This window comes from Cibotium barometz, chromosome 7, assembly GCF_041138505.1.
Source record: "Cibotium barometz isolate CiBa-2024 chromosome 7, ASM4113850v1, whole genome shotgun sequence".
NCBI classification, from domain to species: Eukaryota; Viridiplantae; Streptophyta; class Polypodiopsida; order Cyatheales; family Cibotiaceae; genus Cibotium; species Cibotium barometz.
The window spans coordinates 29,870,263-29,886,309 of record NC_141052.1 but is presented as its reverse complement, the minus strand read 5'-3'; the positions used below and the strand labels follow the sequence as shown (position 1 = coordinate 29,886,309).

At 47.6% G+C, this 16,047-nt stretch overlaps 1 protein-coding gene across 6 annotated transcripts in view; it reads right to left on the bottom strand.

Annotated features, from left to right (window-relative positions):
• Positions 1–860: 860 nt before the first annotated feature.
• Positions 861–16,047, bottom strand: part of LOC147636874 (protein serine/threonine kinase) — a 109,464-nt gene continuing 94,277 nt past the window's right edge. For 3 of the 6 annotated variants that reach the window (XM_086800450.1, XM_086800454.1, XM_086800452.1), the window contains 2 exons: positions 1,467–1,602; positions 861–1,364 (listed from right to left, as the gene is read on the bottom strand). In XM_086800450.1, the coding sequence (XP_086656576.1) occupies positions 1,212–1,364; positions 1,467–1,602 (289 nt within the window). In that variant the 3' untranslated portion in view covers positions 861–1,211. Of the gene's footprint in view, positions 1,374–1,466; positions 1,603–16,047 lie in introns of all 6 variants that reach the window. The other 3 variants (XM_086800448.1, XM_086800451.1, XM_086800453.1) reach the window with 2 other exon arrangements.

The following is a 16,047-nucleotide window of genomic DNA, read 5'->3' as shown; positions in this document are numbered from 1 at the left end:
GGTTAGCCCTTTCAGTAGCCTCTCTTTATAAAATAAAATTAGGGAAAATGGATGTCAACAATGCCTTCCTCAGTGTGGCTAGTTTGAGGAAGAAGTCTACATGTAGCAGCCTGCAGGTTATGTCAAAGTAGGAATAGAGCATCTTGTTTACAAGCTGTAGAAGAGCTTGTATGTTCTAAAACAAGCTCCACAAGCTTGGTATGGCAGAATTGATGAGCATCTCAAAGCTCAAGGGTTCGGAATAATGAAGATAATTTGCGGCAAATAAAAAAGTGATTAATGTGCTTAGAGTTTATCATGCGATCAAGAGATTGAGAGTCACTATACTAATGGGCAAATTAACCGATAAAGAATGTTTAATGATTGAGCAAAGCAGACCTCCCCTGCCTGCGGGGGCGCAATCTGCAGATCCTCAATCACAAGGGCCTGTTTGGGTTTCCATGCAACACCACCACCCAAAAAAACACTGAAAGCTTTCCCAAGGTTGCTATAGGGGCGCTTACCTGAGGATGTTGCAGAGATCTAGGGTTTAGGAAAGGGTCATCTGCATCAAAGTAGACTTCTTGCTCTCCTTCGTTGAGGGAATGCAAAGACATAGAGAGAGCTCGGCACAAACATACAAGAGCCTCGTCCTTTATGACCCAGCGCCACTGCAAGTTCAAAATAACAATTCTTTATATTGCACAACCATTTATTGATAGATCTCTCATACCCATGTATTTTCAATAGCTCCAAGAGAGGATTAATTTCTCACACTTTTCGCACTAGTACAATAACAACGACCCGATCTACCAATTTGTTTGCCCATGGCATCAAGCATAGTTGCTGTTTGACGGGCGCGTCACGTCCATTTTTGAGCATTTTGGCCATAAAATACTTGCAAATTTTTAAAATACCCGTCAAAACTTACACATACAACAACAAAAAACCAAAAAAAAAATGCTATATTTCACCAAACCCGTCAATTTTGAAGGGCGTCAAAAATCAAGCCTGGTGCCATCAAGTGTATGTAAGGCTCTAAAAAGTCCTTGTAAGGTAGCCACTGCTACTGTCATGAATGTGTGCCCTTCTTATTGAGAATTCAAACTTCTGGGTCACACTTGAATCCCACTGCAACCTCTCTAGTTGTTGGACTTGAGTACATCACTTGCAGACCCTCAGATAACCATCATCAGTTCCAACAAGCTCTCTAGTTGTTGGACTTGAGTAGATCATTTGCAGACCCTCAGATAACCATCATCAGTTCCAACAAGGAAAAACCTTGAAAAGGGGAGAACATTGATCGCCGTTATGCTTGACAAATTTAGGTTTGACAAGTCCGTTGAGAACAGCTTGTGGCATTTAACAGTCTGCCAATCTTGGCCCTGCACATTCTAGACATTAAAAGAAAGAGCACGAGAAATCATGAGCATTCAAGTGACCAACCAGAGAGAGAGAGAGAGAGAGAGAGAGAGAGAGAGAGAGACCTGTGGAGCAAGATGAGACAGAGTTGATAAGCCTATCTTGTTCCCTCCAGCGGAGAGCAGATGACTGCTCCATAGTGCAAAACTTGATACGCCATGAGTGTGCCCTTGAAAGGAACGCACTTGAGCTGGTACATTCCTACATAACAATAGCATAAAACTTTGGGTTAATCTTGTCCACATATGAAATGTATATACTTACACAAGTAGGCAGAGAAAAACTCTCCCTCTCTCTCCCCCCCCCCCATGTGTGTGCATGCGAGCACAACTTCCACACGATCAGCTGCCCCTAGGAAACTACACATGACGACCCCCACCCCCCCAAAACACACACGCACACACACGCACGCACGCACACAAACAGGTACTTCTATTAGACGGAAAAAGGTGTCTGCTCAAAGCAAACAACAACCCACGCAAGAAGTCAATAAATAAAAAGAAAAAAGAGGGGGTCCCCTGCCTGGCTGGCCGCTCTTAAAGGAATTCTACATTGGGGGGCTGGGGGAAGGGCCACACTTGGGGCCTGTAACGTTGTCAGGTGAAAATCTGAAAGGTATTTTGGGTCAGTGTACATATGGGATGCGTGGTGTGCAATAAAGCTTTGCCCTGAATGCCCTGGCAAATGTACAGGCCGAGTGGTTTTACAGTGAGTCAGTATATGCACGTGTCTTTTTTCGGGAGCAAATGCTGGGATTTGGAAGTTTTATAGCAGCATATGGTGTGCGGATGCACGAAGCACTTTTTGCATTCATCTTTATTGGGAAGTTATGGGCGCGGCGTGATGATCCGAAGAAAGGAGAAGGAGAGTCTTTTAGCATTAGTGGGTGGCCATTATTTTGTGGCTTTGAGGCTTTTAAAAAATAAAATATATATATCACATGGCCAATAACAAAAAGCTACATGGAAGCTTGGGTGGCTGCCAGCATAAACATCTCGAAGCTGGCGAAGGTCTAGAAGCTGGTGGAGAAGCTGGCGAGAGCGTGGAAAAGGAAGAGGATGGCCGCTTCGAGAAGGTGACCGGGGTCCACCAGAAGGGCACGCTTGCTGTAGAGAAGGTGTCAGGGCTGATAGTGAGTAGAAGAGGCGCAACAGGCACCCTCTGGAGAGTGTAGAGACACGAGAGAGCGTGTAGAGTTGGCGACTGGGGCGGCCCCTGGTGAGCACAGAGAAGTGGCTGGTGGACGGCCTTGCTGAGGCTGCTGCAGACAAAAACAAGAGACACAGCCGCCTTGTGTGTGTGAAGTGCCGGGGCAGGTACTGTTGCAGCTGCAGGGCTGGTGGTGACTCAAGGCGGTGTTGCCGCTTCGTGTTGATAGGCTGCAGGCGGGCGCTTATGCAGACAGACGTGGAGGTGCTACAGAGACCCAAACAGGTGCAGTCGAGAGTCTGGAGGGGCGCGAAAAGCTGAGAGGCTCTGGTGCGTGGAGGCAAGCTGCAGGTGCGTGGGGCTGGTGAAGCCGTTGTGGCGAAGAAGGCGCTGGAGTGCTGCAGCAGAGACAGACAAAGAAGGTAGCCGCCTAGGTGTGAAGGGCTGATCACAAGGTTGGTGATATAGAAGGCTGGTGCAGAGCTGAGAAGCTGGAGGCGCCTTGGTGATGTAAGTATACAGCCGGGCTGGTTCTGCAGGCACAACCATGGAGGCTTTGAAGTGATTCGGCAGAGAGAAAGAAAGAAAGAAAGAAAGATTTTATTAACGTCTTCCAAAAGACCGAACTCGGCCTATGAGACAAATCGGAGTACCTGTATGGGGTATCCTCTGTCATCCCAACAAAATGAAAAAGTACTGAACAAAAAAAAAAAGCTGAATCTGGGTGTGCGGGGGATGGAGCTCTACTACTAGGAGAAAAATGCAAAGCTATATACATGGAGTATACAATCATGATATGCAACCTAGCTAGCTCCATCCTGTACCATACTGGGGGTATAGAATGGTATACATCAGTGAAGGGGGTGTCCACAGCTCCCTGAAGAACATGCCTGGGTGTGCTCTGAAGCGAGCCAGTCGCTCCGCACCCTCTCTGTGAAACTGAGCTCTGATCTCTGTCATCTCTCTCTGGTATAGGCGTGGTGTCCGAAAGCCAGGTGCCCTCTGTCTCCTGCGGGCTCTAAGTGTCTCTGCTCTCTGGAGAGTAATTCCCTGCCGTGTAGGGGCTGGGAGGGGGATGGATCTCTGAAAAAATGCAGTAATTTGTGTCTGTCTCCCCCCCTCTGGAGCTGTCTGAGCCTGTAATAATGTCTCTCTGTGGCGCTGTATGTCTAGAATGTATCTCCCCAGTATGCGCTGGTCTGCTGCCTCAAAGATCTGGCGTAGGGAACGTGGCTCTCTGAATAGAATGGGATATCTCTCTCTGATGGCTGTATATGCTCTGCATCTGCATACATAATGCTCCTCACTCTCCACCTCCTCTCTGCACAATCTGCATACCCTCTCCTCTCGGGGGATCCGTGCTGCTCTGCCAGTCTCAATCTCCAATCGGTGTGATGAAACTCTGAGTTGACCAATAGCCACTCGGGAGCCGTGTGATAAAAAGCCCTCCATGTATCTAGGCCTCTCTATAAATCCATCATCAGTGATACTCATGAAGTGATCTCTGTAGTATAGCATCTTCGGTGGAAGAGGGTGAGCGTGCTGTGGAGACAGAGGGTCTTTCAGGCTTGGGTGGCCTTGTTTGTTTGTGTGTGGTGACTGGAAAACACCGACACACTAGGGAGCTGAAGGTGATTGTGGCTGCTACAGCCATAGACAAGGGAAACAAATCTATTGCAAGATTGCAAGGCGGGTGATGCTGTGTAAGCTATGAGAGGGAATGTGTGATGTGTTAATAACGGAAGTGGTGGCAGTTGTGATCTTGTCTTTGTGTGATTGCTCGCCTGCTGATGTGATCAGCAGGCTGGAGCTCGACAAGCTTCTATCACTATTTTCTGTTTGTGTTTGGACAATTGTAAGTTTCCCTCTGTACTCTGCTGATTGAATTGCAGATTAAGCAATAGAGGTGTCTTGCTTTTCCGATTTGAGCCTGTGGTGTGTGATGGTGGTGGATAAATGAGGGTATGCAATAAAGCTTTGCCCTGAATGCCCTGGCAAATGTACAGGCCAAGTGGTTTTACAGTGAGTCGGTATATGCACGTGTCTTTTTTCGGGAGCAAATGCTGGGATTTGGAAGTTTTATAGCAGCATATGGTGTGCGGATGGTTGCTAAAAGCAGGGCACCGACTGGCAATTGTCTTGTTTGGTAAATAATGATTCTGATCACGAAGCGGTGGGCACTTTTTGCATTCATCTTTATTGGGAAGTTATGGGCGCGGCGTGATGATCCGAAGAAAGGAGAAGGAGAGTCTTTTAGCATTAGTGGGTGGCCATTATTTTGTGGCTTTGAGGCTTTTACAAAATAAAATATATATATCACATGGCCAATAACAAAAAGCTACGTGGAAGCTTGGGTGGCTGCCAGCATAAACATCTCGAAGCTGGCGAAGGTCTAGAAGCTGGTGGAGAAGCTGGCGAGAGCGTGGAAAAGGAAGAGGATGGCCGCTTCGAGAAGGTGACCGGGGTCCACCAGAAGGGCGCGCTTGCTGTAGAGAAGGTGTCAGGGCTGATAGTGAGTAGAAGAGGCGCAACAGGCACCCTCTGGAGAGTGTAGAGACAGGGGAGAGCGTGTAGAGTTGGCGACTGGGGCGGCCCCTGGTGAGCGCAGAGAAGTGGCTGGTGGACGGCCTTGCTGAGGCTGCTGCAGACAAAAACAAGAGACATAGCCGCCTTGTGTGTGTGAAGTGCCGGGGCAGGTACTGTTGCAGCTGCAGGGCTGGTGGTGACTCAAGGCGGTGTTGCCGCTTCGTGTTGATAGGCTGCAGGCGGGCGCTTATGCAGACAGACGCGGAGGTGCTGCAGAGACCCAAACAGGTGCAGTCAAGGGTCTGGAGGGGCACGAAAAGCTGAGAGGCTCTGGTGCGTGGAGGCAAGCTGCAGGTGCGTGGGGCTGGTGAAGCCGTTGTGGCGAAGAAGGCGTTGGAGTGCTGCAGCAGAGACAGACAAAGAAGGTAGCCGCCCAGGTGTGAAGGGCTGATCACAAGGTTGGTGATATAGGCTGGTGCAGAGCTGAGAAGCTGGAGGCGCCTTGGTGATGTAAGTATACAGCCGGGCTGGTTCTGCAGGCACAACCATGGAGGCGTTGAAGTGATTCGGCAGAGAGAGAGAGAGGGTGAGCGTGCTGTGGAGACAGAGGGTCTTTCAGGCTTGGGTGGCCTTGTTTGTTTGTGTGTGGTGACTGGAAAACACCGACACACTAGGGAGCTGAAGGTGATTGTGGCTGCTACAGCCATAGACAAGGGAAACAAATCTATTGCAAGATTGCAAGGCGGGTGATGCTGTGTAAGCTATGAGAGGGAATGTGTGATGTGTTAATAACGGAAGTGGTGGCAGTTGTGATCTTGTCTTTGTGTGATTGCTCGCCTGCTGATGTGATCAGCAGGCTGGAGCTCGACAAGCTTCTATCACTATTTTCTGTTTGTGTTTGGACAATTGTAAGTTTCCCTCTGTACTCTGCTGATTGAATTGCAGATTAAGCAATAGAGGTGTCTTGCTTTTCCGATTTGAGCCTGTGGTGTGTGATGGTGGTGGATAAATGAGGGTATAGGAGTAGGGAAATGAGGAAAGGTGTGGTCTGTTGCTGATTTTCTTTCCAGCTAGAGAAGCTGGTGGTGCCCCTTGTGCTTGTGAGTGTTCTGAAGGTGGTGAGTCGGCGAGCTATAGTGGCCTTCTTGTGTTCCTGAGCTGCCTCACAACGTCAAAGAAGACCGGTGTTCCCTTGAGTGAGAAAAGGGCCCAAGATCCAAGTACGAAAAAAGCAGTTTGGACCCCTGCATCCAATCAGTCAAGCCTCTAAGCATCCTCGAAGCATGTGAATTTTGAATGAAGTCTATCCAAATAAAGCAGATGGTCATTGCTGGCAATCTGGAAAAAGCCCGCCGACCCGTAATGGCCAACCACATGCCCACTTCTAGCCTCCTGTGAGCTACCAACAAAAAAGAGGATCTTCTGAGGGCAGAAGCTCTCCGAACGCCGATGCCAAAAAAGGGGAGAGGCCATGGGCCTGCCAGTGTGTGGCAGTAACAGCCATGCCCGTCGATCTCCTCAAGAAGGACGCGGTGGCCCAGCAGGACGGAGTACCGAAGAAGGGGATGCCTAGGTACTCCAGTCCTGAGGTGGGATCCCTCTACTCCCACTGAAGTCAGACAAGGAGCCACAGATTCCACAAGGGGTCATTTGCAACCTCAACAGCAGACAGATGAATATGCCATGTATGATGGTGAAATATCTTTCACCCGTTTAGGCGGGGCTGGAATCTGGATAGTCCTCCGAAAGTACCATGGTGGTAGCCAGCCCTGTGTCAAATCCCCAAGGATCTCCTCGTGCTCGTTCCTGGTACGAGACTCGAATCCTGCGAACAAACGAACAAACAAACAACAAGGGGGTGCAAGCCTGACTCACCTGCCAACCATGACAGCTGTGGGCAAGCCCATAGTCTTGGCTGTCCACACCGAGCCACGAGCTGAGCTAACTAGGTTGACATACCGACCAATCTCCTCCTCGTGACGTCCCATACCGCCACCAAGTTGCCCTCACGGGCCTCGAGATTGCTGCCGGCCTCGGCTGCGTAAGGCAAGTGCACGTCTGCACTAGATCCAGGCTCCAAGACCATAGAGCTCTCACAAACTCGTGAGATTCTCTATGTCCCAATAACTAACCTTGGCCACCCTTTTATAGGCTCTTGGCCGGTCATCGGGCGTCCACACTTGGGTGTCCGCCCGTCCATACTTGGGTGCCCGCCCGTTAGTTTATCCCTAACTCAGCTCGTCAATCAACCTGCCTAGCTCCAAGCTTCCCCAAACCTCGAAGCTAGTCTTGTGTGCGTATAGCACACGGTAGATACACACTGTGCACATGACATACTCCCCTTTCTCTAAGAGCTCACTCCTGAGCTCACTAAAAAGCCAGGGTAATCTCTCTGAAGAGTAGTCAATGTCTCCCATGTAACGTCCTCCTCAACACGATCCTTCCACTTGATCTTGTATTCCGTGATAAGCGTATTACGCAATCTTCTTTCACAAAATCCAAGAATCTTTTCAGGTTCATGCGGAACAAATGTCATATCCTCGACATCTATTATTTCTTGAGGAGTAACTAACTGATCTTTTCCACCCAATACTTCCTTAAGTCTACTGACATCAAATACAGGATGAACTTTAACATGAGAAGGCAAATCCAATTCATATGCAACTGAACCAATCCGTCGTGTAATACGAAATGGTCCACAGTATCTAGGGGATAATTTCGGAGATCGACCTGTCCGTAAAGTCTCGGAATCTTTCGGAACTCGCAAATACACCATCATTCCTTCAGAGAACTCTCTAGGTGAACGATGTCTATTAGAATAAAATCTGTCTCGGTCTTGAGCACTTCTAATAGATTCCTTCGCAACTTGTAACATTTCCTGCATATCTTGCAAAAAATTACATGCTGCATCATGCTGAAGTCCTGAGAATCCTACTGTAACAGGTGATCTAGGTTCAAAACCATACATAAGCATGAAGGGACTAAAACCTGTACTCGTATGCTTAGTACTGTTATATGCAAATTCTAACATAGGAAGATAATCCTCCCATGAACTCTGTCTTTTGGATACATATGCTCGAAGCATATCCTCCAAAATCTGATTCACTCTTTCAGTCTGGCCATTAGATTGAGGATGATCAGAGGAACTCAAATTCAAAGTTGTTTCTAACTTCTCAAAAACAAGTTTCCAAAAATCACTCGTAAACTTAGAGTCCCTATCACTGACTATGTCCTACGGTAACCCGTACAGTCTAAACAATTGCTCGATAAACTGCCGAGCTAATTGCGTAGCTGTAATAGTCTTCCGGGTTGATAAAAATCTAGCCATTTTTGTCAAGCGATCTACCACAACCCAAATAGAATCGTGGCCTTAATGTGTTGTTGGCAATCTGGTAATAAAATCCATGGAAATACTTTCCCATTTATTACCTGGGATTTGCAAAGGATGCAACAACCCAGCCTATCTAAAGCGTTCAGCTTTATTTGCCTGACAAATTTGATACTTGAGAACATAATCTTCTACATACCCTTTCATCTTTGGCCAATAATAAGTGTGTTTCACTAACGATAGTGTCCTGTGTACCCCAGGGTGTCCAACAGAAGGGGCGTCGTGACACTCCTTAACAATCTTGGACCTAATGACCGGGATCTATGGTAAACTGCTCAGTCATTGAGTCTTGGTCAATCAATGAGCTCCCGTCCTGGATCTTCTGCCAAAATGGACCAAAATAACTATCAATCCTGCAAAGCCCTCTCAATGATTGAAATAAGTCAAAAGAAATCTCGATGAACGACAAAGTATTCACCTCTCGAATTCGACTAAGCGCATCTGCAACACTATTCATGGACCCTTTCCAATAACGGATCTCAAAATCAAAATCTTGCATTAACTCAGCCCAACGAGCTTTCCTTCCTCTCAAATCATCCGCATCACACACATACGTGATTGACTGATGATGATCAATCAATACCACAAACTTAGAGCCATATAAATAATGTCTCCAAACCTTGAGAGCATGAATCACAGCATAAAGCTCTTTCTTAAGGGTTGGCCAACGCGATTGAGTGTCGTCTAACTTTTTACTTTCAAAAGCAACCGGTCTACCATCTTGAAATAGAGCAGCCTCGATAGCATAGTCACTGGCATCAGTTTCAAGAACATAAGGTTGACTAGGATCAGGTAATGCTAAGATAGGTGCTTCCTTGACTTTATCTTTCAAAAGTCTGAAGGCCATATCCAAATCGTTATTCCAAGTGATAGGCTGATTTGACTTACGTCCACGACCTTTCAATAAGTCGGTCATCGGTAGTGTGAGCTGAGAGTACTCCCGTATAGATTTCCGAAGAAAAACTACAAAACCGAGAAAAGAACGAAGTTGTTTCACTGTTCGCAGTATAGGCCAGTCCAGAACCTTCTGAACTCGGTCATAGTCAATGCTCAATCCATCTCGAGTGATCTTGTGCCCCAAGTAAATGATGTCGGTCATAAAGAACTCACATTTACTTAACTTAGCATATAGTCGATTCTGTCTTAAAATAGATAAGACAATCATGAGGTGTCTAACATGATCCTCAAGAGTACGACTACATATCAAAATATCATCTAGGAACACCACCACAAATTTTCCAAAAAAAAGAACGAAAAAGATTGTTCATCATTTGCTAGAAAGTGACTTGAGCATTGGTTAACCCAAAAGGTAATACGAGAAACTCGTAATGGCCATACCTTGTCCGAAAGGCGATTCTTTCGACATGCCTTTCATAAATACGTATCTGGTGATAGCTAGTACGTAAATCTATCTTTGTGAAATATTTCGCTCTTGCTAACCGGTCAATCAGGTCATCTGATCTAGGGAGAGGATAATGGTTCTTAATGGTCAGCTTGTTCAATCTCTTGTAATCTATACACATTTTCCAGGTATTGTCCTTCTTTCTCCTAAGCAACACAGGTGCACTCCAAGGTGATTTACTTGGACGGATCTGGCCCATCCTCAAATAATCTTCGAGTTGTTTAGCCAACTCATCTTCCTCAGCTTGGCTCATCCTGTAAGGTGGAATACTGACAGGATGAGCACCAGGGATCAAGTCAATACGATGATCTACTGCCCGTTCAGGTGGTAAACCCGATGGCAGTTCCTTAGGAAATATGTCTTGAAACGAATCAAGTATCTTCTGTAATTCTTTGTTTTCAAACACACTTAATTCATTTACATCCAAGGAAGGGATGAGAAAGGAAGAAAGTGGAATCAATACACAATGGAAAGCGGTATACAAAGAAGAATCCATTATATTTCCAAAATCAATTGTATTTACAAGAGATCCCAGAGAGGGATGAATACAATCACCTAAAATACTATACTTGGTGTCCCTATGCTGAAAAGAAAAAATATGACTAGACCAATCTATCTGAACTTGAAGAGTCTTAAACCACTAACAAGTCTATATTTTCTAGATGCATTACATAGCATTCCAGAGTATCTTTGTAGTCCTGAATCTGGATTAAAAGCATCTCCACCTTTCGATCCCATACTTGCCTTCCAGCAGGTAAGCGTACCTCATAGGTATGATCACTGGGTGTCGTATCAAGACTCAATTTCTGCACAAGTTTGTAGTTAACAAAGTTGTGTGAGCTGCCAGGGTCTAGAAGAATATGAATCTTATGGCCATTTACTTCTCCATAAACTCGGAGAAGATCATGCAAGCCAAATACTTTAGAATTGAACAGACAATTAGAACAAGTACTAGGGCGAGAAGGTAAAGTAATTGACGTACGTGTCAAAGACAACTGGTTAGCTGTCTTTGGCTTGGGTCCTGCGTTTGTCTTTGCACCCTTTTGCTTCGGGCACTTGTCACGCATGTGTCCTTTTTCTTCGCAAATAAAACAATGTCCTTCCTTCTTGAACTTTAAAGCCCTAAAGAGTTGTTTCTTCTTCGCTGGTGTTGAACTTGAATTCTTCGAAGGTTGGTCCGAAGACTTTTCTTCAGTCGTGTTAGCCATAGGTACGGAGAACTTTCTTTTATGCTTGTTCCCCTGCTCGGTAACGGGTTTCGACTTGGAAGAGACCATTGTATCATCATAGATACGAGCTGAATGAATGGCCTCGTCCAATGTTTTGCATTTGTTATTTTTAACCTGTAAACAGTATGAGTCTGGTAAACCAGCTACGAAGAACCCCAAAAGAGTAGTGGGATCCATCTTTGTAGCTTTCATCTGCAAGTCCTAAAACTTCTGGAGGTAGACCTCATAAGTGAGGTGCTGCGAGGACATGGTCAAAGCTGAAAACTGGGCAACAACATCATAATCATCCTCTTTCTTGAGGAATTCCTTCTTGAAGACGTCTTCGAATTGTGCCCAAGTCGTCGGCTTAGGGTTGAGTTCCTTCCACCAATGCAAAGCGAATGAAACTGAAAGTGAACTTGCCACTTACGTAGCCAAGTGTCCACGATCTCCTTGGTGCGCTGCTTTTGCTCGCACCCCCCCCCCCCAACGGTTCCCGAGTAATGTTGGGGCCCAAAGCAGAAGCCAAGGTATCCATACCCGATAGAGTAGAGAGGGTAGTGGTCAATAGAGCAATGGAGTTTTGCAAAGCTTGCATCAGGGCTGCGATTTGTGCCTGACGTTCCGACGAAGAAGCTTCGAGACCTACTTTGAACTCTTGGAAATCTGATTTTGACACATAATCGTCAAAATTATCGGCATTGGTATCTTCCATAGCCGGCAAGCCTTCGCGTTCCACAAGGGGCTCCAACTCTGATTCTTGGGTCGACATCGTGAAGAGGGTAAGTGGAGAGAAAATTCGATCTTTGCACAATGAAAGTGCAAGGGAACTAGAGAGCTTAAGAGCTTGAAAACTTTGAGAGATGTGTGGCAAGAAGCCCACTTAAGGGGTTTACATAGCTAGCCCCAAAAGCTTCTTGAGCTTTTGCTTTTGTGTTTATATATATATATATATATATTCTATTTTCTTACAAAAAATAAAACACCTTTAACCTTGGAGAAGGGGTTTTTTAAACTTTTAAAAAAGAATTTAAACTAAAAAAAACGAAAGCAGCCCAAAACGGCGAGTGCTTTCCTGGGTTTTTTTTTTCTCACCCCTCCTGGATTAACCCCGCCGGCGTGCTGTCTGCTGACGCCAACTTGCTGCCGGTTTGCTTTCTAGCTTCTACGCCAGCCTCACGTAGGTCTGGCCACAAGCGGCGTGGACCTGGGCGCCTGCCCCACTTGGCCTAGGCGCCTGCCTGGCCTGGGCGCCTGCGCTAGGCTGCGTAGGCCTAGGCGCCCGCCAGCCTGCTGGCGGCCTGGCTACGTGGCTGGCTGCCTGCGTACAGAGCCTGGCTGCCTGCCTGCGTACAAAGCCTGCCTGCCTGCCTGCGCACAAGTCCCAGCTAGCGTGCATGTCCCGGCCAGCAGTACCCTGCGCATACAACAGGCGGTGTCCTCCTCTCTCTCTCTCTCTCTCTCTCTCTCTCTCTCTCTCTCTCTCTCTCGCGTTCAACCAAAAGCAACGAACATGCTTTTTTGTTTCTGTTTTCTCTCTACGTTCATGCTACTGCACAAACGAATCATGCCTCTTCTTTGCAAAGCAAACAACCCTTCTTAGACTACCACCTCTCATCAACATGGGTTTCTTTGATGAAGAAAAACACATACTGAATCTGAAAACAGCAGTATGCACAGAAAAAACAGCAAGCTTTTTTGAACACATACCTTTCTTCGACCTCTTCTCTACCTGCCGACTTGCTCGTTCACGAGGCATGCTCTGATACCACTGTCAAATCCCCAAGGATCTCCTCGTGATCGTTCTTGGTACGAGACTTGAATCCTGCAAACAAATGAACAAACAAACAACAAGGGGGTATTGGCTTGACTCACCTCCCAACCATGACAGCCGTGGGCAAGCCCATAGTCTTGGCTGTCCCCACCGAGCCACGAGCTGAGCTAACTAGGTTGACATACCGACCAATCTCCTCCTCGTGACGTCCCAGACCGCCACGAAGCTGCCCTCGCGGGCCTCGAGATTGCTGCCGGCCTCGGCTGCGTAAAGCAGGTGCACGTCTGCACTAGATCCAGGCTCCAAGACCATAGAGCTCTCACAAACTCGCGAGACTCTCTATGTCCCAATAACTAACCTTGGCCACTCTTTTATAGGCTCTTGGCCGGTCATCGGGCGTCCACACTTGGGCGCCCGCCCGTCCATACTTGGGTGCTCGCCCGTTAGTTTATCCCTAACTCAGCTCGTCAATCAGCCTGCCTAGCTCCAAGCTTCCCCAAACCTCGAAGCTAGTCTTGTGTGTGTATAGCACACGGTAGATACACACTGTGCACATGACACCCTGGCTGCCCACTAAGAGTGCTAAACAGGGGAAGTCCTCCCGAATACCAAAGATTTCCAGGGAATTGTGGAGTAAGGTTGGAGACGAGGCAAGGCTACTGAAATTCAATTCCAGTGGGGTAGCCAAGTCGATGCCATCCACCTGAACTGAACTGCGCCACAGGCAACAAATTTCCGCTTTCTTGCTCGGTTCGGCAGGACTGCCCTTTAGCACCTTATCTCTTCCTGTTTGTTGCCAGACCATGCGCAGTGTTCTCTCCGCCCAGGAGACCGAGCTCTAGGGATTGCCACTTCCTATCCATGTACAAGAGGAGCTTCTTGACGCCAAGTTCGCCGATGACACAACAGCATACCTGTTTGGGGGCAAGGGAACCTCCAGAGATTCGCCGAGGCGATAGATATCTTTTGTCTTGCATCCGGAGCGCAGATCAACTAGCACAAGACGTGTGGATTTTGGGTTGGCTCATCACCCGCTCCCACTTGTCGTCCAATTAAGGCTTTTCAGTGGATCCAAGGGGCACTCCAGTTCGTTATCTTGGTTGCTAGGTTTGGCATTGATATTTCCCCTGAGTTGCAACGAGCCCCTCTTCTTCTGAGCATTAAGAAGCAGCTGCTATACTTGAGTTCAGCCATGCTTTCTTTAGCTTGCCGGGTCATGGTGGCAAACCAGGTTCTTCTCGCCACCATGTGGTACATCACCTCCTCTTGGGCTTTCTCCCAGGCTCCTATTGGTCAAGTTCAGTAGTTGATCCGCAACTTTCTCTGGGCTGGCAGCAATGGGAGGCCTGCCTAGGCAAGGTGGCATGGACATTGATCATTCAACCCCATGACGCAGAGGGGGCTTGGCCATTATCAACGCCTCCATTCAAAACCGTGCCCTTTTGGGCAAGTTGATTGTTCGAGGCCTTCTTCTAGGTGGTGAGCCCTGAAAGGACTTCCTCCTAGCTATGATCTCCACCTGCACCTTGATTCTAGGAGGCCCTTGGCCGCAAAGCACGAGATGTATTTTCACAAAGATGCGGGGGCTCGTGGCTTTAGCCAAGCATTTGAGGACAGATTTGCAATGAGCGTGATTGGAATCATCTCAGGACAGCCCTTCAACAATTAGCTCCAATAGCCTCTGAGGAGCGCCTTAGACAACCTCTGATCTAGAACCCCATGGTCTGTTTGCCTAGTGGTCACATGCTTGGAGCTCACCTGCACGTATCATGGGGAGCTTTTAGCACGGGCTTGGCTAGGTCACTTGGAGATTGGCTTACATTTAGACAGCTGCCCCCAAAGGCCCAAGAGAGGGGCCCTACTGAGATCCGGGGCAAGGGCAGACTCAACCTCAACATCGACTCTTCCATCCCTCTAGATTGGCTGGCCCCAATACTGAACTCTCCTCTCCTTTTGGCTATTCATGGCACAGATGAGAGATCCACCTTACTCACCTTCTGTATTGGACGTCAGGGCAGACTGGAGAGAGCACAGCCCCCCTTGGAGGCTTTCAAGGGATGCACCTTGCAGAGGGTCACGGTGATTTTTTTCCGTACACGAGTGGCACATCAACCCTCCCCACTGGCAAAGGTGGCCAGAGAGAGACTCTAGCATTTGTGGATTTGGGAGGGCCGGCCTCTCACGTGTCTCCAATGGGACCCGGGGGAGTGGACATGGCATGATCTAGGAGACCCCTAGAACCCTCTTTTTTGCAAGCACTGCACGGTTCAGCCATAGGATTCAGATGCTAGAGGATAAAGGGCACTCTAGCAGTGGCAAGACCCTGGCAGGACCCTGGCAGTCCCAAGGTCTCTCGTTGCACTTTCTCTCATATTTTCTAAGGAGGATGTGGGATAGTTTTCAGCCGTGGAAGATTGCTCTCTATACGTAGCAGCCGGCACACAAGAGCTTGGTAGTTGGCACTTGGTTGGCCATTGGAGGTAGGCCGGCATTATGTTCGAGATGGCCATCGCCGAGAGTCCTAGCATCATTGTCTTTGGAATTTCCCAAGGGCTCAACAGTTTTGGCAACAGATCCTATGCATTTTCATGATGGACAACCCCCCCCCCCCAAAAAAAAAAAAAATGTTACGTGGGGTACACTTGCTTGGGCCACTAAGGCCACAGCCGTGGTGTCATATCAGGAGGACGGTGGGGGACGAGCCCTTCAAGTCTCTCACCTTCATATTTCTGCAATGCCAGTTCCAGCTCCACCTACACATCACTAGACTCCAAGTCCTAGCCAGAGATGGGAGACTTGCAACAGTATTGTTGCATGGCACATTTGGACAGCTCGATGCAGCAAAGCCATCAAAGGCACCCTCACCCTGCCAAGCTTTAGAGCATGCAAGAACTCCACAACAAATGCTATCCAACATTTGCTATGATCCTAAGCTAGAGTACACATGTGAGCCAAAGGTATTTCGAAAATATCACACATCCACATATCCTGTCCACCTCGGGTAGCATCTCTGGTACTAAAACCTAGTACCGATCCAACTCCATAAGATAAACCTGAATCTAGGTCTATAAAGGGATCTCTACTCTTCAAAACCCAAATCTGCACATTGTAAAAGTACCAGTACAATCACTAGTATACCTAGTGCACGTCAAGGGAAAAATTGCACAGCGGCCCATCCTCACCGTGCTAACAACAATAA